General features: G+C 38.1%; 1 protein-coding gene across 3 annotated transcripts; it reads left to right on the top strand.

Annotated features, from left to right (window-relative positions):
- Nucleotides 1-204: 204 nt before the first annotated feature.
- SLC38A2 (solute carrier family 38 member 2) lies at nucleotides 205-21002 on the top strand. Of its 3 annotated transcripts, XM_084623410.1 has the most exons (16): nucleotides 229-903; nucleotides 1904-2142; nucleotides 2495-2576; nucleotides 2741-2856; nucleotides 7774-7847; nucleotides 7952-8044; nucleotides 8235-8316; nucleotides 10641-10723; nucleotides 12682-12740; nucleotides 12863-13039; nucleotides 13864-13943; nucleotides 14039-14139; nucleotides 15136-15260; nucleotides 15925-16069; nucleotides 16214-16311; nucleotides 17281-21001. In XM_084623410.1, the coding sequence occupies exons 2-16, from the start codon at nucleotides 2030-2032 to the stop codon at nucleotides 17377-17379; spliced, it is 1527 nt and encodes a 508-aa protein (XP_084479536.1). In that variant the 5' UTR covers nucleotides 229-903; nucleotides 1904-2029; the 3' UTR covers nucleotides 17380-21001. The 3 variants fall into 3 exon arrangements, with proteins under 3 accessions (XP_084479534.1, XP_084479536.1, XP_084479535.1); XM_084623408.1 differs by having other exon boundaries at nucleotides 205-903; nucleotides 15925-16311; nucleotides 17281-21002; XM_084623409.1 differs by lacking the exon at nucleotides 229-903 and adding an exon at nucleotides 1248-1332 and having other exon boundaries at nucleotides 15925-16311; nucleotides 17281-21002.
- The last annotated feature ends 62 nt before the right edge of the window (nucleotides 21003-21064 follow it).

Below are 21064 nucleotides of genomic sequence, written 5' to 3' on the forward strand. Positions count from 1 at the left end.
CACCAAGGAGTTCTTGACAAACAGCCTCACCCCATCCCTGTGAAGTAGGATTTTGAAGATGGGGAAGTTGAAGCCGCAGACGCTTTAGTAATGAATGAAAGTTTCTGATGTCCTTGAAACAACTGTGGTTATTGCATGCATTCATTGAACCTCTCTGTACCTCTTCTCCTTCTCGCTAAAAGGGAGCGTACCTCACTCCAGTTTTGTGAGGTTTCATAAACTGATATCAGGCCCTTTGAGATCCTCTGAAATACGTGAACACACAGTTGTGGTATTATCTCGTTTGGTGAGGGGGGGGGCTTAGTTAAGTACAGTATTGTCTCCAGTGTTACATCAGTGCTAAATAATGTTCTCGCAGTATTTCCCGTCGATGCAGGAGGGAGCTTAGTGAAGTAACAGCGTCTGAGTGGCATCCTAAACAGAGCTGAAAAAGGCGAGAGAGGAAACGAGCCGGGGCGTGGCTAGGCAGCGCAAGGAGCCGGGGCTGGTGTTGGTATACAAAGGAGAGGCGGCACATTGCTGGGTATGTAGGTGCCTCGCCCTTTCCTCCCCCCTTCCCGCCGCATTCCACTCTCAAAAGCAGGGGCAGCAGAGACAGCTTTCAGACCTACAGCAACGCCGTGAGGGAGCAATATCCGCCTGCCCGGCCGCGATCGCAGCGCTGCCCGCCACAGCCCCACGCTTCCCCTGACTCAGATTGAAGTAGAAGGGGAGCCTGAATTTTTTTCCTCGCGTACCGGTGGCTTTTAAACGACATTTTGGTACTTTTATTTATATTTTTTCTACTTTAAGGATTGTGTTTTTTCCTTTCAAGAACATTTTAAAACTCTCAGTTTAGAAAACGATCTCGTCGGTATTCTGAAGCTATCAGAGGGAAAATCTCCGGTTTTCAGCTTCGCCGAGGTAACGTACTGGGCTTATTGCTCCTATGGTTGTGCGGGCGAGGGGGCTGGGCTCTAAAAACGCCGAGTGGATTATTAGTGCCTTTAGTTAAGGTCAATATTTTGTTTCTGAAACGATATTAAAACCCCCTACGCGGGCTTTTCTGTGTGGGTCAGACTCACGTAAAATCCCGCCACAGATGCTGCTTCCTTCCAAGGTTAAAAAAAAAACCAACCCACGCTGCTGGTGCAGTCTTGTGACTGATTTGCATTTTTCCCCCATTTAAACTGCAGGGATCCCATGTCCCTGGAAGGGCGGTGGGGGGTGGGAGTAGAGAGCGGGGAGCGGTATGGTAATGTTGGAGAGGAAGGTTAATCACAAGTGAATGTGATAATCGCACATGGATGTTGCATCAGATTTCTTTTCTGGCATAGGAGGGGTGGACTGGAGGTATTTCTCTTTCAGACATGTAGTACACGTGTGTGTGTGATCAAATATATTTATGCGTGGGGATATTTTATTGTTACTATAACAAATATTTCTTCATTATAGTATACTATGTGGGTACTTCTCTGTTATAAATCTTAATGTGAATATTATAGTTTTTACATTGCAGTATGATTGGTCTCCATGTAAGTTATGTAAATTGGGTGGATTTGATCTTCAGATATAAATGTCTTCCTAGCAGCTGGAGAGTGTGATTTTCATTTCATTCTTTTGCTTTTGTGTGTGCATGAAAGACCATGTCTCAGAAAGTCCAACGTACATACACGCTGGCAGACCCTTTCCTATGCAGATCACATTTCCAGGCGTGTGCTTGGGTGTTGTAGTTGGAGATTTATCTTTGTTCTCCGTTGTAGTCAGTATCTTGTACTTTTCCTCTCCGCCCCTCCTTGGCTGGTACTTTTCCACTCGCCTGGCTGACGATGAATCAGCCCCAGAGCAGCAGCAAGCAGCAGCTCTTCACGTGACCCGCTAGATAGACCACTGCAGTATTGACGTTTCCTTTTTACCTTCACAGGCAAGGCAAGTCCAGCATCCAAGGACAAAAGAGCGAGCTCGGTGAAGACTGCCACCGAGGGGCAGTCATCAGGCCAAATATTCCCTACTTCATCTAATACTGGGAAAAGCTAATTGAATTCCCATCATGAGCAGAGCAGAAGTGAGCAAGTTTAACATCTCTCCAGACGAAGACAGCAGTAGCTATAGTTCCAACAGCAATGACTTCAATTATCCATATCCAACCAAAGCACCTGCGAGGTCAGAGGGATTTTTGCATTGCTCTTAGTTTTGTTTCCATTTGCTAATATTTGTACAGTACTTTATTACACATAATGTACTTCACACCTTTAAAGTACTCATTTAAAATGCCTTGCTAGATCTTAATGTTTTAATTTATTACAAATATAGGAAGTTGAATATCCAAAATTTTATATTTATTTTGCAGATGACAGATTGTGTAGTTCGTTTTTGTTGGATGATCTGCTGGTTTTCTGATCCCCTTTGAAACAGAATAAAAAGCAGGAACAACTGACCTCCTAAAGGCAAAATGTAAAACCTTGTTCATTATAACAATTAAATATAGATTATTATTTTTTTTTCTTTCTTACAGATCTTGTGTAGACAGGGATCCAGAAAATCAAAATTTTCTGCTTGAATCCAATCTTGGAAAGAAGAAGTATGACATTGAATATGTAAGTATGCACTAATGATGTTTTAAAATTAGCACACTAAACAATTGCTTTACTTTCAAATATTTAACCTTGAAAAGTGGAAAATGTTCATTTAAATTCAAATCTAAAACATGAATTAATTACTGGTTCTCTATTAATTATTAGCTTTTCCTTCCCTTACACAGCATCCAGGTACTACTTCCTTTGGAATGTCAGCATTTAATCTGAGCAATGTTATTATGGGTAGTGGCATCCTTGGACTTTCTTATGCCATGGCAAACACTGGAATTATTCTTTTTGTGTAAGTATGTTTTGGTTAATTTAAAAAAAGGCTCTTCTGCCATGTATCCGTTAATAGACAATATTAGAGGTAGCCAGTGTAGTTGTAACTGTGTTGATCCCAGGATATTGGAGAGACAAGGTAGGTGAGGTAATATCTTTTATTGGACCACCTTTCCATTGGTGAAAGAGACAAGCTTTTGAGCCACACAGACTCTTCTTGAGATCTTTCTTTGAAACAGTTACAAGCCTTGTGGATAGGCAAAAGTAGTAAATGTGATGTAGCTCAACTTTAACTAGGCTTTCATATGATCTCACATGACCTTCTCAGGTGCAAACTAGAGAATTATAGCCTAGGGGGCATGGAATGTGTGGGGGGGGGCGTAGGGAGAAGCTTTAGAAGAGTGGCAGCTGCTGGCTGGGTGTGCCTTACCTTACTGACGGCTGCGCTGCCTTCAGAGCTGGGCGCCCAGCCAGCAGCCACCACTCCCCACTCTGCCTTCCAAGCTGGGCAGCTAGAGAGCGGTGGCTACTGGCCAAGCGCCCAGCTCTCAAAGCAGCACCACTGCCAGCAGCAATGGAAAAGTAAAAGTGGCAGTGTCATACCATGCCACCCTAACTTTTGCATTGCTGCTGGCGGCAGCATTGCCTTCAGAGCTGGGTGCTTGGCCAGCAGCTGCCTGCCGCTTTCCACTCTGCTTTCAGAATTGAGTGGCGGTATATGTACTTGTGGGTGTGCAACTGACTACAGACACAAGCAGGGATGGCGGGGGGGAGTCAAATAAGTTTGAGAACCACTGGGCTAGAGGAACCTATTGCCAGGTGGGTGCACAACTGGTTTAAAAATGTTATTCAGGGAGTTATCAGTGGTTCACAGTCAGGCTGGAAGGGCATATAGAGTGGAGTCCCACACGGATCTGTCCTGAGTCCCGTTCTATTCAATATCTTCATGAATAATTTGGATAAATGAAATGGAGAGTACACTTATAAATTCTGTGGACGATACCAAGCTGGAAGGGTTTACAAGGGCTTTGGAGGATAGGCTTAGAAGTCAAAATGATCTTAACAAACTAGAGAAATGATCTGAAATAAGTTGAAATTCAACAAGGACAAATTGTTCCTTCTTAAGTGGAATACTTTCAATCAGTTGCACACATACAAAATGGGAAATGACGACTGCCTAGGAAGGAGTAATGCAGAAAGGGATTTGGGGGTCATAATGGATTACAAGCTAAACATGAGTGAACAGTATAACAGTGTTCCAGAAAAAGCAAACATCATTCTGGAATGTATTAGCAGAAGTGTTGTAACAAGACATAAGAAGTAATTCTTCTGCACTACTCCACACTGATTAGGCCTCAACTGAAGTATTGTGTCCACTTCTGAGCATCACATTTCAGGAAAGATGTGGACAAATTGGAGAAAGTCCAGAGAAGAGCAACACAGATGATTAAAGGTCTAGAAAACATGACCTGCAAGGGAAAGACTGAAAAAATTGTGTTTTGTTTAGTCTGGAGAAGAGAAGGCTGAGGGGGAACATAAGTTTTTCCAAGTACATAGGAGATTGATAAATTGTTCTCCTTATCCACTGAGGACAGGACGAGAAGTAATGGGCTTAAATTGCAACAAGGGAGATTTAGGTTAGACATTAGGAAAAGCTTCCTAATTGTCAGATAGTTAAGTAGTGGAACAAATTACCCATGGAGGTTTAGTGCCTGGCATGATTTATTCTTTTTTTTTTTTTTTTTAATTTTTGGCTAAGAACTTTTATAATTTATATACCCTCTTATTTATACATACTATTAATATTTTTTTAAATTAACAAAGCAGTGCCATACAGTAAAAAATAATAAAGAGGCATTTACATGCCCCTTTTATATCCCAATTCCATGCTCTAAAGAGGTTCTGTAGTGGTTATGATAGCCTACCATGTATTATACTGGTGACATCTCTTAGGAGTTAGTGTAGACAAAAAAGTAAAATAGGTGGGAGGAAGCAAGTTTAAAGTCAGTTACTTGAATAATTCAGCACATTATGCTATAATCCGTTCATTTTTTAAAACACTTATAGCTAGCAATTTAGCAATCATAGGTGCCACAATGGTTTAATTCATTAATTTTTTTCATCTCTAGATTTCTGTATTCAAATGTATTGCTACTGAAATAAGGCTACACTAGTTCACATAACATCACAAAATTAAGTATGATTAGTAGTCTAGATGCAAGAGAGCCCAGGTTGCAGTTGCTAAGATGTTACTGAGAGTGCATGGCTCACAGGATTAATAACAGTATAAAAAGCTTTTACTGTCTAGCTGATTGGTTCACATCTGGCCCAGGCTGGTAGTGACTTGACATTTTTAACATGATAATTATTAGGTGGTTTATATGAACTGAGCTGGTGGTGTCAGTTCAGTTCCTACTGGACAAGTGTTCTCATAGTGTGTGCTTGGTGGTTTCAGCATAGAAGCCAGGAAGTAAATGAGCATGCAAACTAAACCAGGGGTTCTTACAATAATTTTTTTTTGGTGTCCTCCGATTGTGGCCACCAACTGTTGCTGGTGGCCTCTCTGAAATATTTTTCTTAAATTACTTGAAAAACAAATAAATATGCACATATACATGTCCAAATCATAGTAATTTATTTATATAGGGTTGTGGGGAGGAGGTTGTTTGTTTTTTTAGCAGACTCAATAATAAATGTGCATTTTGTCTCTCCTTTACTGGACCTAAATGGAATAGAAACACAAATAAGGTGCTTTGATGATGTTTGTTTTGTTTGTTTGTTTGTTTTGCCTTTTGGTTGCTTTTGTTTGTTTTTTTGTTTTGATTTGCTAGCTAGAAAGTCCGCTTCAGTGAGAAGTGATATTAGTTAATATTCCTTTTCACAGCAGTACACTTTCTAGCTAGCTGGGAGAAAGTGAAAAGTGATATAAATAAACAAACATACAAATACCACTTTTCACAGCAGACTTACTGGCAAGCTGGGGGACAATTTAAGCCCTGGATGGGGAGGTGGTAGGGAAAATTGGTGGAGGAGGCAGGGGGGGCCCAAAACTCTGCAGCTGGGGATCAGAGCTGGAGGACACAGTGTGGGCCAGGAGCAATGGAGGGGTAGTTAGCCCAGGGCCAGAGCCCGAAGCCCTGCTGCAGATGGGGGACAGAGCCCGACGTCACGCAGCTGGAGCCTGCAGTTCGCCGCCCAGAGCTGAAACTGGAAGCCCAAGTCCCACCACCCCTGAGAAGATGGGGAACTTACCCAGCTGCCTGCTCCTCTGGCATTTGCAGCTCCGGAGGGTGGGGGGCAGAGCCAAACCCCTGCTGGTGGTACCAGGGGAGGGGATGCTGATTTGTTGCTTCGCCTTGCCGAGCCCCACCCCTCAGTCACCACCCAGGAGACTGTGGCTTCAAGAAAATCTCCTGGTGGCTGCATTTGAGAAACACTGGACTAAAGTACCTTGTCACTCTGATAAAGTGGCCATTCTAAGTTAAATCTGAGGTAGTATAGATAATAGATATCTATTTCAACATTTTCTGTAGTACCAAACACTATAATCTGTAAGCTCTTTCCAGTACTGTTTCTAGCTGGTGAACAAATTAGAGAAGTCCAGTTATAAGTGCAACACTTAATGATTACCTTTCACAATCATGAAAATGTATTTGTATATGATTTGCGGTGTATTCTGCAATATATTTTGATGGAGCTGTGTGGAGATTCTTGTATTACTTGTCAACAATATGCCTGATTGAAGCTCGTGTCCCTACATCTTTTACTTTGACAAGCACTAAAACCCATACAGAAAATGAAAAGAACAACCTTGGAATGAGGAGTCATTAAACTGAGCTTCACATTTTTGAGCAGCTATAGTCTCTGGAGACTGTTCTTCTAAAGCAGAATGCTTGTATTGGTGTAGGAAGGGACAGGTTTTTTTTTTTATTTACTACAGCTTTGTGACACTGGTGTTCAACTGCAAAGAACAGTGCAGCTGCTGAAGGGTGTATTTGTTGTGATTCATTGAGAATTTTTAGCGGTTACAAAGAAGCATTTCAATAAAGGATAGGTAGTTCTAATAGAAGCTATAAGAAAATAAGACAACTTCTGGGAGCCATTAACAGTCTGTTTAATCACAGGTGAAACCACAGTAAATGTTGAGCAAAGGAAACTGACCTGCATTCAGATCATTTCAATGTATATGAATTTTAAAACACACCGTACTGAGTCACAAGCTCTTAACATTTTCTAGTTGTCAGTCCATATTTTACCAGTCAATTAACTGTCTTTGTATCTTGCTTTACACAAAAACATCACATACAGCTGAAAGGTGACTTGTTTCAGACTTTAGCAGATTTTCTCACCTAGTCACAAATTACATCAGTCACAAGTCTAGTGTTTCAGAGATGAACTAGCTGTGATGTAATTACCTAAGAATGTGAGGAAAAAGTAAAAATAAAAAAACAGCTGTTAGTGATACAAAATAATGTTCTTTGATACTTTTGTTAAAATAATGTGTTTATTGGGTCAATCAAAAATATATTGGGTCTGATTCTCATTTATACTTACACCTCTCTACACCACTCTAATAGTGTAAAGGGGCCTTACGTCAACTTTAAGTATTATTTAATCCCATTTCAGCAGTATCTAGTATAAATGAGAATTGGGTCTGTTGACAAAATAATAATGTAAATAGGTAGCTGTACCTTCCAGTGTGGATTTAAGTATGGTGTCCTTTCATAAACAAGCACTGATTGATTCAGACTTTCTCAGCTAGCATTGGAATTTACACTTATTTTTCTTAATTCTTTCATTTCACTGTTTTGATATTGGTTCTTATGTTCTATCTTGAATCCTTCCTGTTCAAATAGTACACTTAATTAATATGGCTAAACTAAATAAATTAAGGCTGTCTAAAAGTTTTTTGCTTTTTTTTCCCCTCCCCTCCTAGGATTCTCTTGGTGGTTGTGACAATATTCTCTTTATATTCAGTTCATCTTCTCCTAAAGACTGCCAATGAAGGAGGTATGGTAAATTCTTCTTCTTGTACAAATAGTTATTACTAACTTCATATTATCTTTCCTTTGTAAAATACACATTTTCAATTGATTTATTTTGTATGTTTGTAGGGTCTCTGTTATATGAACAGCTAGGAATGAAGGCATTTGGTTTGGCTGGAAAAATTGCAGCGTCCGGATCAATTACAATGCAGAACATTGGAGGTGAGGATTTTGAAAAATATGTACTGTAGATTGTAATGTTAAATAGTAAATACTCCCTCTCCATTCTCAGACTTTTTCACATATGTTTTTATTAATTGTGTCAAGTAAAGTTATGAAATAAGTTTTGTGACTCTTATGTCATTTTCCATCATCTATATTTGTAATGATTTATAATGTTGTTCATCTACAGCTATGTCAAGCTACCTCTACATAGTGAAATATGAGTTGCCATTGGTCATCAAGTCATTTATGAACATTGAAGAGAACACAGGGTAGGTGATAGAACTCCTCCTCATCAGAGAAACTAATAGTAGAAACAAAAATGGGCAACATATATTTTATATGAAGACTTCCTTTGGTATATCTTAGTGTAGCTTCTTAATCAGAGATAAGGTGGTGGTAAGATCCAGTAAGCTTTTTTTTCTACCCCTTGGGTGGTCCATTTGACATGGATCTAGCCTCTACTGGTAAAGATGTTAGCAAAATAACTGTTTTCTATAATACAATGGAATACATATATGTAAATAATCTCCAATAAGTGCTAATGGATGTGCTGGTCAACATATTGTTCAATAATGAAATTAAGTTAAATAGGGTCATAGTTGTTACCTTTAATGTATTTTAGGACCCTTAGACTGATAAGATGGTTTTCAAACTTTAACATTGTGGGAAGTATTCTTACTCTAAGAGTAAGCTGCATTTCTACAGTGATTCTAGTTAATACTTGCTTAAGGACAAATATTCAGTAAGTCTGTGGCAATATTAAAAACACCAACTCATTGATTACAGTGCATGTAGTGATTTAAGATATACAGCATACATCCAAACTGTCCATCCACATTATCCATTAATCCACACAGAAATTCCATAACTTCTTGACTTTGAGACTCATGATTTCCTTCACATGGGCTATCACCAGCAATAATATGCATCCTGATGCAAAGCTCTGAACACCTTTGATATCTGACTCTTTTTTTTTTTTAAACATTTTCTTGTTAAAAGACAAGTTGCAATACATTAACTTTATCTTACAGATGTCTAAATCACACTAATTTGAGAATTTAGAGTGTATTTTTTTAAAAGTTTCAAACAAAGTAACTGAAGAAATGTGTCCAAATTCTTCTCTCATTTGCATTGGTATGAATCCAGAGTGACTCTGTTAAAATTAATTCAGATTTACACCAGTTTTCAGAATTTAGCCCTTAATGTTCAAACCAGTAAAGTCTTTAAGATAGAGTATTTGTTCAGCAAGGCTTCTTTGCTCATCCAAATAATATTACATCTGGTTTAAAAATATCTCCTGTTATGGATCAAAAGCTAGTACTATTTCCAGTATTAACAGTGGGATAAAGGCTACACTGTTACATGAATTGTCTTAGGAATATAGGATTTGAATAGAAGTCCAGTGTCTTACCACAGTTGAATACCCATGACCAGTTTTGCCCTGTTACTTCATTGCACTGAAGTTAAAAATCTGCTTTACGCTGGTCTGAGAACTGAATTTGTTCCCCAGTGTTTCAGAGGAAGATGCTCCCAATATACCTGACAAATGATTCACTGCTTTCGCCTATGGAAAGAAAAAAGAAACACAAGAGGGGATTCAGGGGAAGAAAATCTCTGAAATTTCCCTTGTGGTGATATTTTTTCAATTTTGATGGGCCAGATTTGCCCCTGTGGAACAGAATGAAATCTTCCCTGTGTCCCAGGTGATAGGCAGAAGGCCAGGGCCAGTCATGCAGAGGCCTTGTGGTTCTGCTGCAGCTCTGGCACTCTCCCTGGCTTTCCCCCAGCTCCCTGGCGGCATACAGTAGAGCCACATTACCAGAGATTTCCCCTAGCCCTTCAAAGCCTCTCTTAAAGGGCGATCTCCATCCCAAATGGGGCATGGTGAGAAAGATAATACAGCCTCAGGGTTGGGGCCTGGGGAGCAACAAAGAGACAAAGGCCCAGATTCACAAAGATACTTAGGCAGCTACCTCTCATTAGGATTCAGGGACATAAGTACCTTTGTGAATTTGAGCAATATGCATTTTTATTTCCACCAGCCTCTTTATTCACCTGACCAATACGTTGTCTGTCTCCTGTCTCTTTCCCTTCCTCCCCTCAACGACCAAGTGTATGCCTATCCTAGCAGAAAACACTGAGAGAAAGGGATATTGCAGAAGGGGAGATGATGGGAGTATCTCCTTAACATAGATCTAGGAGGCATGGTCGTTCTTCTCTTCCTTCCCCCTGCCCACTCGTGGTGTGATGATCCTTTGTGACTTAGATATTATCCTTAAGAGTGCAGTTCAAATAGTACATCTGAATGCTAGAATTTTCAGCATGTAAACCTATTTCTCCCATTTATCAGGTTAAAAAATATATTTGAAATACATCTTGAAATGGCAGTATCTTCAATAGCCCCTTTAATACATTGTTTTGTGAAATTTAGCATAAAATAGTTTTATTCTTGGTATTGTTACAGGATATTTTATCTCTTACTTACAAACAATAGCAGGTTATAGAAACAAATATATGTAAGGACTAAACTCTAGGCACCATTGTTGTAAAATGCTTTGATTACTTATATAAATTTAACTTTTTTTTCTTACAGAGAATGGTATCTTAATGGTGACTATTTGGTTGTGCTGGTGTCTATAGTGTTCATTCTTCCTTTGTCACTGCTGAAAAATTTAGGTAAGCAACTATTCATTTAAAGTAAATGTGGAAACAAAGTGTTGATTTTGCTGTTAACAAGTGGAAGGCCCAAATATGGGAGCTACCTCCACATTACTGATCTCTTGCCAGGTGGATGCTGTGCAAATGATCTCAGTCCCTGAGGAGAAGAACAGCATGTCTCTTTTTTTAAGAAATAAATGAGGGCTACAGAGTGTTTGTAGAGTGTAAGAGGAAAAGAAAGTGGGTGAGGACAGGATGGGAAGTCTGCAGTTCCACTGCCTTTGACTGTGATCTTGTCAGACCTCTGTTTATACAGGATTTGGCCTGGTCAGTGTACGTGCACGTTTGAGGAAAGCACATGATGCTCATGATTCAGTTGGTGGAATACTTTCTCTGAATCAATATGGAGTGAATACCCCACATGGTGGTTGACTCAATAACCCACCCTATGTTGTGGAGGACTGTGGAACTGAAAGTGGCATTTTTTCAGATAAAATACAGGACCAATTTCTGCTCCCACTGAAGACTGTATCAAAATTCCCATTGACTTCATTGGAAACAGGATTAGATCTATTAACTGAAGCTCCTGACCACTTGTGGTCATCAGTTACCACATGGCACTCTTCCAAGAGTGGGGATGTTATCCCTTGTGTCCTGGCCAAATTTCATTTTGGGTAACTAAATTTTCCCTGCAGTTTAAATTGGAAGTAATGGATTTTGTTGTTCTTTGTTTTTGGTTTGTTTGTTTGGGATCCTAAACTGTTGTGTTGTATGGCTGCCTAGTTCCTTAGCAGAAGTGGCTGTACTTCAGTGATCCATATAGGCTTTTTTTAAAGAAAATGGAAGATGATGGGTTGGTTTGAGTGAATAAACCTATAGGAGATCCTCAGGGCTTATTTTCACAGTGGGCTGATGTGATTTCTAATGAGTACTAATGTGCTCTGCATTCATTAGGCCATGTGCATACTTCTGGTGCACACCGGCAGGGTGTACACAGACCAATTTAATGCACAGCACATTAATGTACTTCAGAAATCATACCCCCATAGAGCCCTAATGACTGAGGGCTTGTCTTCACTGCACCAGTTAGCATACTTGAATTGCTCCACTTACTTGAATAAGCCCTGGTCTAAATGTAAAAATTAGATTGACCCAGCCATGTTGCTCAGGGCTGTGAAAAATTTTGCACCCTGAGCACCATAGTTAGTCAACTTAACCCCGCAATGTAGATGCATCTAGGTCGACAGAAGAATTTTTCCATTGACCTAGTTACCACCTCCTGGAGAGATGGATTAATTACATCACTGGACAAATCCCTACGATTAATGTAAGAAGTGTCTACACCAGGGGTTCTCAAACTGAGGTCCTGACCCCTAAGGGGGTCGCAAGGTTATTACATGGGGGTTGTGAGCTTTTAGCCTCCACCCCAAACTTTGCTTTGCCTCTAGCATTTATAATGGTGCTAAATATATTAAAAAATGTTTTTAATTCATAAGGGGGGGGGTCACACTCAGAGGCTTACTGTGTGAAAGGGGTCACCAGCACAAAAGTTTGCAAACCACTGGTCTACACTACAGCACTATAGCGGAACAGCTGCAGCACTGTGACTGCATAGCCTAAGAGTGACCACATTGTGAAACAGCGTGGTTTTGATTAGCAGCACAGAGTCACTGGATTAGCAGTTGTTGAGTTGTTGCTGATGAACTGCTGCATCCCCCAACTGCATTAACTCCAGTGACAGCTGTTTCCTCTTAATAGACCAGCTAGCTCAAGTTTAAAGCATCATGTAATTTGAGCTAGACATTTTTGGGTGTAGAAGGAGGGGCAAAACTTGAGTTTATAGCTTGAGCTAACACTGCAGTGGAAACAAGCGATGAGACACTTGTAAATTACTAAATTTTGTGAATAACAAATAAGTGAAAAATTTTAAAAAGCAAGGCTGTAATTAAAATGTTGTTTCTCTTTCTTGCTTACAGGATATTTAGGGTATACAAGTGGCCTTTCCTTAATGTGTATGGTCTTCTTCCTTATTGTTGTAAGTATAATTTCTCTGTAGATTTACATGCTTATAATAGTGCATTGCAAGTGAGACTTCATATGATTTCGAAGCGCTTTATCATATTGTATCAGTTAAAAATAACAATGTGGTATTTTTAGGTAATTTGCAAGAAGTCCCAAATCCTTTGTCCTTTGGTATTGGAGTATGACATGATGAACTCAACTCTGAATGGCACATTGGCACACCTGGCAACTGCTGCACGTTTGCATGGAACAGCACAAAACATGACTAGTGATGAAATGTGCAGGCCAAAATATTTTGTCTTCAACTCACAGGTAAGGTACCATATGTAAAGGGCATTCTCACTATTAAAAATAAAGAGGAAGAACAAATATTACATAGAAATATGGTCATTTTTGCTTACATAATTGCCAAAACTAATATTTTGGGGGCCATTAATTATGTCCCAATCCTGAAAGGCACTGTGCACTTCCTGCAAAATGGGGCTTTCTTAACTTTTATTGAGTTCAAGAGGAGATGAGGGTTTCCAGCCTCTCCTGGGAGGCAGTCAGTACTTCTCCTGGTAAGGCAAAGTACTTAAGCACATGTTTAACTTTAAACATGTGAGTAATCCCATCTGTATTCAGAAAAACACATAATTTACCAGATTAAGTTGCACTGGTGCAAACCTCACCAGGAAATAGGTTTTGCACTTGTGTAACTATAATGGTTGAAAAGTCTCCGTTGACTTCAGTGGGCTTTGGGTCAGCCCCTAAAGGCCCAATCCTGCAAACCTTTACTCATACAAATACCCCTAGTGATGGAAAATCTCATGAGAAAGAAATACTCATGTGAGTAAAGATTTTTCAAGATCCGGCCATAAAGATTCAATCCAGCAAGGTAGAATGCATTCAACTACCATGGGCTTAAGTGGGGCTTGAGGATTCCCAGTATTGGGCCCTTAAGAACAAAAAAGAGAGAGAGACAGTTGTAATAACCTTCCAGAATAGTTGACTTTTATAACAGAAAATTGAGACAAATTAGACTTCCAATGGAAAGTAAAAATATAAAGTAGAAACCTACTGATGAATTCTGTGCAACAAAGATAAATTTGCTACATCTATCAAGAAATTTATAAAGCAAGTTTTATGTTTTTCAGACTGTCTATGCCGTACCAATCCTAACATTCTCTTTTGTCTGCCATCCTGCTATTCTTCCTATTTATGAAGAACTGAAAGGGTAAATGTATAGATTGTATATAACTTTACTATTCAAAAAGAAACCAGCAATATATTGTCACTGTTAACACTTATTTCTGTTTGTTTCTTTAATAGCCGAAGCCGTAGAAGAATGATGAATGTGTCCAATGTTTCATTTTTTGCCATGTTTTTAATGTACCTATTGGCTGCTCTCTTTGGATACCTGACATTTTATGGTAGTTATTGCCTCTTCTATTTTCTTTTAAATGAAGCATGTCTCCGGAAATTCAAAATAAATCTTGTGGCTTATAAAATGTAAAGCAAATTAGCATTTACTAATTAATTATTTTTATACATTCACACACAAAGGGGACCAGTGGTCTTATGGCTAAAGTTCAGGACTGGAAGCCAGACTGTTTTGGTGCTGTTTGACACAGACTTTGTATTATCCTTGACTTGTCTGTGCCTAAGTTTATCCCTCAGTAAAATGGAGATACTACTAGTAAATCTTATAAAATTTATTTATATTTGTATATTTAAGTCCAACATTGAAGTTGCTATGTAAGGACAACTACAGAAATGAAAAGGAGTACTTGTGGCACCTTAGAGACTAACAAATTTGTTTGAGCATCAGCTTTCGTGAGCTATAGCTCACTTGATTCTGAGCCTTAGTATGCTTAAGAAGGGAAATGAGCTTGTTTTTTCTCACTAGTCCCTGTAATATTCTTCACAAACCTCTCATAACTGCACATTATTGTATTTTTCCCTTTTCTACTACTGTCCCTGTATTGGTTTTCATCTATAAAACCAAAGGACTATGTTCTACTCTGTAGTTTCATTGCCTTTAAGGAGTCTACAGTTGTACAACTGAGAACAGAATTTGGCTCTAAGAATATGCTATGATGTTGCCATAATCTAATAATCAGAAGGTGAAAGCCTTTCTCATGCAAAGTCCGTGAGTAGCAGACAGCAGAATTTGGCCCAGCTGAAGTACATGTGCCAGTAAAATGAGTGGGGCTACGCCCTGGGTCTCTTTCTCTTCCACAAACTCACAGGACAATATGCTCAAGATCAGCTGAGTTTTTAATTCACTGTAAATTTGTGGAGGAACTGGACTGTTCTGTTTTATTTCTTAAGAAGTACACAGGGATATTACCATTCTGTTATGTCCTGCTGCGGTATTGTGAAGAGTGTGTTATTAGAGTTCAATTAAAATGCCATTTTCTTTATAGGAAATGTTGAAGCAGAATTGCTTCACACTTACTCTGCAGTCCTGGGTGCTGATGTTATTATTCTTATTGTACGTCTGGCTGTACTTATGGCTGTAACCCTTACTGTACCTGTAGTTATCTTCCCAGTAAGTAATTTTTATTTATTTATTTATTTTTTAATTCCGTGTATCCATCTTAGCCAGGAATTGGCTACCTTTCCTTCATCTCTTGCTGTGGACTAGTAGTAATATTAAATTAATTAGGCAAATACAGTTTGCTAATTTCTAGTAATTTTTTTAACTTTAAAAAAATATTCTTTATAACAAGTCTGCATGTGTGCTTTTTACTCATTTAACTGAATCAGAATAATTGAAATAGATAAGTATCAATTTAGAAAGTAAAATATTTTTACATTGAGGGGTCAAAACCTTTAATCTTTTTTTTTTTTTAATATATATTTTACTCTGTCACTTTTCTGTATGCTAGTCATTTTTAAAAAAATGAGATAAAAGTAGTGTTGTATACTACACCTGTTCCTTTGTCCCCTTATCAATTTGTTTTCAGTGGTTTTTAGTTAGTTAGGTTTTTTTTTCTCTCTCCCCTGTTGTGGTGTTTTAAACACCTAAATAAAGAACTGGAAAACCTCTTTTCATAAAGAACTGTCAAATGCATAAAGTCAAGTGCAAAACAGAGAATCTTTTTTTCTAATGTCTTACTGTTATAGTAATCCCAGTTGTTTTTGCATTAAGTCAACAGTGTCTCTTTAAGGACTTTTGTGATTAATACTAATGTCTTCATTATTTTTTGCAGATTCGTACTTCAATTACACAGCTGTTTTGTGCAGAGAAGGAGTTCAGTTGGTTACGTCACAGTTTAATTACAGTTTTTGTTTTGGCATTTACCAATGTTCTCGTAATCTTTGTCCCTTCCATTCGAGATATATTTGGATTCATTGGTAAGTTTTTGTATGTTAGTTCAGGGTTTTGTTGTTTTGTTTTGTTTTGTTTTGTTTTTCAAAATCAGAACAATATTTTCAAAAGTCTAATGAAACACTGTACTTATTTCAGAAAACTTTTTTATTTGTTTATTTTAAATATAGGTGCCTCTGCTGCTGCCATGCTGATCTTTATACTTCCTTCTGCTTTCTATATCAAACTAGTGAAGAAAGAACCTCTGAAATCTGTGCAGAAGATTGGGGTATGTATAGAAGAGTATTTTCATTAACATGCTTTCATCACTGGCTCAGAGCAAGGGTTTTAGTTTATTTCTTTATAATCTAAGGATTTCAGAACTTCTGTGATCTTCATTGATGAACTAGCAGTAATTAGTAGCTTCTATTACTCTTAAAAAGCAGTAGTTTCACAGGCAGTTGTAGCTGGAGAGAGAGCCACTAGGAAGTTATTTCTGCATATTTCCCCACGAGACCTCTCCAGTTGTTGTCCCCGCCAACTCCAGAGGTGACAACAACCAGGATTTCATCCTGAAACAGCAAATTGTTAGAGGAAATTTAAATAGTGGTGGAAATAAAATAATTTTAATTACATACAGCTATTGCACTATTACTGACATTAAAGTAGCGTGAATAGAAATGGAGCACATTTTGTCTATTTCATAACAAATAATATATAGGAAAAGTGCCTGATAAATGTTTAGTGGAGTGTATTCAACAAAATACCTATTCAGTACTGAAACTGCTGTATAATATTATGCAGCCTCACTGGCCTCTCTCAAATATTTCTTCAAAACCTACTTCTCTCAGTTACTCTTTCAGAGCTGACCTCCCCCGATCACTTGGGCCCTTTTGCTTGATGTTGCTGCTTCTGATCTTAGACATTCAGATTCCCAGCTTGTGAAGCCGGGCATAGCTCCATTGAAATCGATAGAGCTATGCCAGTTTACACCAGCTGAGGACGTAGCCTGCTATATTAAAAATAAGTTTATTAATCCATTTTAAAAAGAAACCAGAGCATGTGAAAATCAAAGGTTATCTCATTGTCTCTTACTGTAACCTTTGTTCTTTTTTATTAGTCATTCCTTAGTATTGTTTGACTAATTTAAATCTTAAATAACTCAGGACAGGCACTTACCTGTTTATGCCAGGTAAACATTTGTAGCTGAAGAAGAAAATAAAATATCTGAAGTAAATTTTATATTTTCTCTTTCCAGGCTATACTCTTCCTAGTGAGTGGCATGTTTGTGATGATTGGAAGTATGACCTTGATTATTCTAGATTGGATCCATAATTATGCATCTGGCGGACATTAACTGGCACGATTTAATCTCAAATACTCCAGTGTTCACTGAATATCTACTGAGAGAGAAAATTACCTAGGTTTGCAATTTTGCTTCCTTTAAAAAGCAGATTCTTTGATGCTGGTTCTTCTGACTGTAGAATAAGTGAACTCTTGAAAAGAAACTATTCTGCATGATGGAAGTGGATATTAACATCAAACCACCTGAGTCTCTGGCTGAGGGAAGTGACAATTTTATTCCATTCCAGAGAATGGACACAACTCTCTGTAGAATTTTATCAAGCCATGTTTGGCTTTTGTCATTGTTACTTGGGTGTTTTATTATTTTACTTGAATGTGCCTAATGGAACCATTTGATGTGAAAAATAACTCTTAATTTACAGCAAAGTGTTGATCTATCCAATGAGAGAGAGAGAGAGGGGAAAAAACACTATTATTTTATGTACCAAAAATTCTTATGGACCTCAAAAGCATGATTTTGACTTTAAGAAAACAATTTTTTAAATACAAAAATGTATCCCAGTGACATAGAACCTGTACAAACATTTAATCTGTGTTCTAAATTTAATACAATTTGCCCTTCTATGGAGGCATAATTAGAAGGGGGAGCATTTGTTTGTTCGCCCATCAGAAATATTTTTTTAAACAAATTATACTGACTTGCAACCAATTTGAGTAGGTCAAAACTCCGTAACTGAATAGAAACAGTTTTTTCAGTGACACTCAGATACTCCAAAATTTAATCAAAGAAGTCATTATTGATATCCCAAGTCATTGTACCTAATCAACTAGAAACACCATAGTTTTAAAAAAATGGCAATCTGACTCAAGTTTTAATGCTTAGAACAGTTACAGGTCATCAGAATGGGTGATGTTTAAAATAAACTTTTATACAGTGAAGAGCTCATAAAGATCTTGGGATTTCTCCTCTTGAGGTTCTCAATAGTGCAATTGGGAAAAACAGGGTGGTTGTTTGTTTATTCAGATTGAGTTGCAGCTATCTACCAAATCACACTGGGTCGTGTCATATGCCATTGATATACAAAACTCTCTTTTGAGATTAATGGGGGGTTCTGCTTAATGATAGCATATGGCCCATTGTCAATTAGGTTTGTTTTTTTTGGCCAGTCTTTCTTGAACTTGCTGCACCATAAAAAAAGAGGTCCTGCTGTAGTTTATGAATTGTACAGTTTTCACAAACTGTTCAGTATTTGTCAATTTCTCATCCACTGTTGGATTTTGAATTACTTGATTATTTTTTGTTCCTATTTTGTCTATGCTAAAAGCCTAATACACAAACTGCCCCAGTATTTGGTGCTCGATACAAGTTCTCTTCATATAGCCCTGGTCTGCACTGGCAGGGGGATCGATCCAAGTTACGCAACTTCGGCTGTGTGAATAACGTAGCTGAAGTTGACGTACTTAGATCGACTTACCTTGGTGTCTTCACCGCAGTGAGTCAACTGCTGCTGCTCCTCCGTCGACTCTGCCTGCGCCTTTCATGGCACTGGAGTACAGGAGTTGACGGGAGAGCGCTTGGGGATCGATTTATTGTGTCTAGCCTAGACAATAAATCGATTTCCGCTGGATCAATTGCTGCCTGCCAATCTGGCGGGTAGTGAAGACATACCCATAGGCAACTGGGATTCCTCATGCAGTTGATACTTTATAGTAGTTTAAACAAAACAAAAACCCTCATGGACTGAACAGTCATCTTATACTTGTTTGCTTCAGAAATAGATACATTTTGTTTGAGTCCTAACTAGCAAGCTACCAAAACAAGTGCTGTATGGTTGTGATTAGCTGTTTTGTTTCTACTGCACGTTTACTATTTATTCCTATCCCAGGTTGAAGAGAAACGGTAACTGCATAAGAGCACATTTGACTTATCAGAGATATCACTATGGGTGGGTGCAGTATAAGAATCTGGATAAAGATAATAAAAGAAAGAGTCACGGTACTATGTTCAACCATATTTGTCTTGCATAATGTTTTAAAAATCTGATTTACAAAATTCAGTTTAGTAGTTGGGTCAGAGGGAAGAAATAATGGCATGTAATCAGTTGATTAAACAGCACTGAAGATTTTGTCTCAAAAGCCAGAATCAGTTCTAGGTACAATCACTATTTGGCAGATAGAAAAGGAGTACTTGTGGCACCTTAGAGACTAACAAATTTATTGGAGCATAAACTTTCGTGAGCTACAGCTCACTTCATCAGATGCATTCAGATGATGCCTGTCTTTCTCCACATTTTTAAAATCTATGAAAAATCACAGATATTTTGATTCATACTTCTGACTACAACTACCAATCACCACTTCTGTAGCAAACATAATGAAAAGTGAGAGTTCTCTCATCTTGCTTGTTTGATTAGTCCAGTGGTACTCAACTTTCAATTAGAACTTTGAACTGAGCATTTCTTCTTTTACTGGGACTCAGGAAGAGGAAGTGGAGTTCAGATCAAAGGCTCATTTATTCCTGATCTATGGAGAGGAGTACTGAACAAATGTTTCAGTGATATGACAACTCTTCTTCCTCCTCCCCGCACACACAGAAATCTGAAGGAGAATTTAAAATGTCCTCTCCCTCCAAGAGTTTGTAGTGTGTAGAGGATGAAGAGATCCCCTTTCCAGCATCAAAGGGAACAAAAATGAACCTCTTCCCTCTCTGCAACCAGAAGAGAGGGGGAGATCCTTCGATCACTGTCCGGGGGAGATAAAAGATGAAGATATTACATGTTAGCACCTCATTACGTTGTATCAATACGTTATTGAGTCGTGCAAATTTATGCATCAATGTCTGGACATTACATTGTGAGTCAGTTGTTCTCTGAAGCTCCATTTGATACTAAGTAGCTCTTCAGCTGTTAAACTTGAGTACCACTTTGCTAAGTAGTTTTCTAATATATGAATCTGTTGCAAACCTGTCAGTGTAGAGGTCATTCAACAAACCAATGGAAAAGAGCAGCTTCAGTATTAAACCACTGTATTGTCACCTTGTTTTTACGTTGCTGTCTTCCATGATATTTCAGTCATAACTGTAATGTTATTTATAGAACATTAATCCATTAAAACTAAAACCTATTTTTCAATATTTATGATAGTCTGTGTACATAATTGTATGTGTATATAATGTAAATATATTGTATATAATATAGGTTTGGGACTTCTGGGTATATGTATATATTCCTCTGTCACTAATGGTTATTGCATCATTTCAACGAGTTGTTCATGTTGTACATCTGTGTAACAACAGTCAAAGGAAGTTTCTTTACAGAAAAATGTTATGCTTACACAAATTGAAATAGTATGTTACCACTCGAGATGTAAGACCACACGAACATGAAAGGTTTTATTTATTACAAATGTATATGCTGCAATAAAGAAGAGTCTTTGGGGTCCATAAAGAAGTATAGATCAGGTACAGATTTTTTCATACAGTTTAAGATGGATGTTATAATTTCCCAAATGCAGTGACTGACAACTTATTTTACCGTCTAATCTATCTGTTACAGGTGTTCTACAGTACATCTTTGTATATATTTTGTATATACCCACTGTATTGTTAGAGGTCAACAATTCAGCTGTAATTGTTGGCAAAGAGTGTTACACAGTTTCAATGAAACATTGTATGTTTTGTTTTAACTGAATTAAAAATAAATAAATAAATAATCCTTAGCAATTGTGTTTTTTCTTTG

Source organism: Lepidochelys olivacea (genome assembly GCF_965140295.1).
Source record: "Lepidochelys olivacea isolate rLepOli2 genome assembly, chromosome: 1".
Lineage (NCBI taxonomy): Eukaryota > Metazoa > Chordata > Testudines > Cheloniidae > Lepidochelys > Lepidochelys olivacea.

Coding starts and splice junctions, on each gene's coding strand:
- SLC38A2 (XM_084623408.1), top strand. CDS start 2,030: ATGAGCAGAGCAGAAGTGAGCAAGTTTAACATCTCTCCAGACGAAGAC. Junction 14,140..15,135: donor TGGATACCTGACATTTTATG/GTAGTTATTGCC, acceptor TTTTCTTTATAG/GAAATGTTGAAGCAGAATTG. Junction 16,312..17,280: donor AATCTGTGCAGAAGATTGGG/GTATGTATAGAA, acceptor TTCTCTTTCCAG/GCTATACTCTTCCTAGTGAG.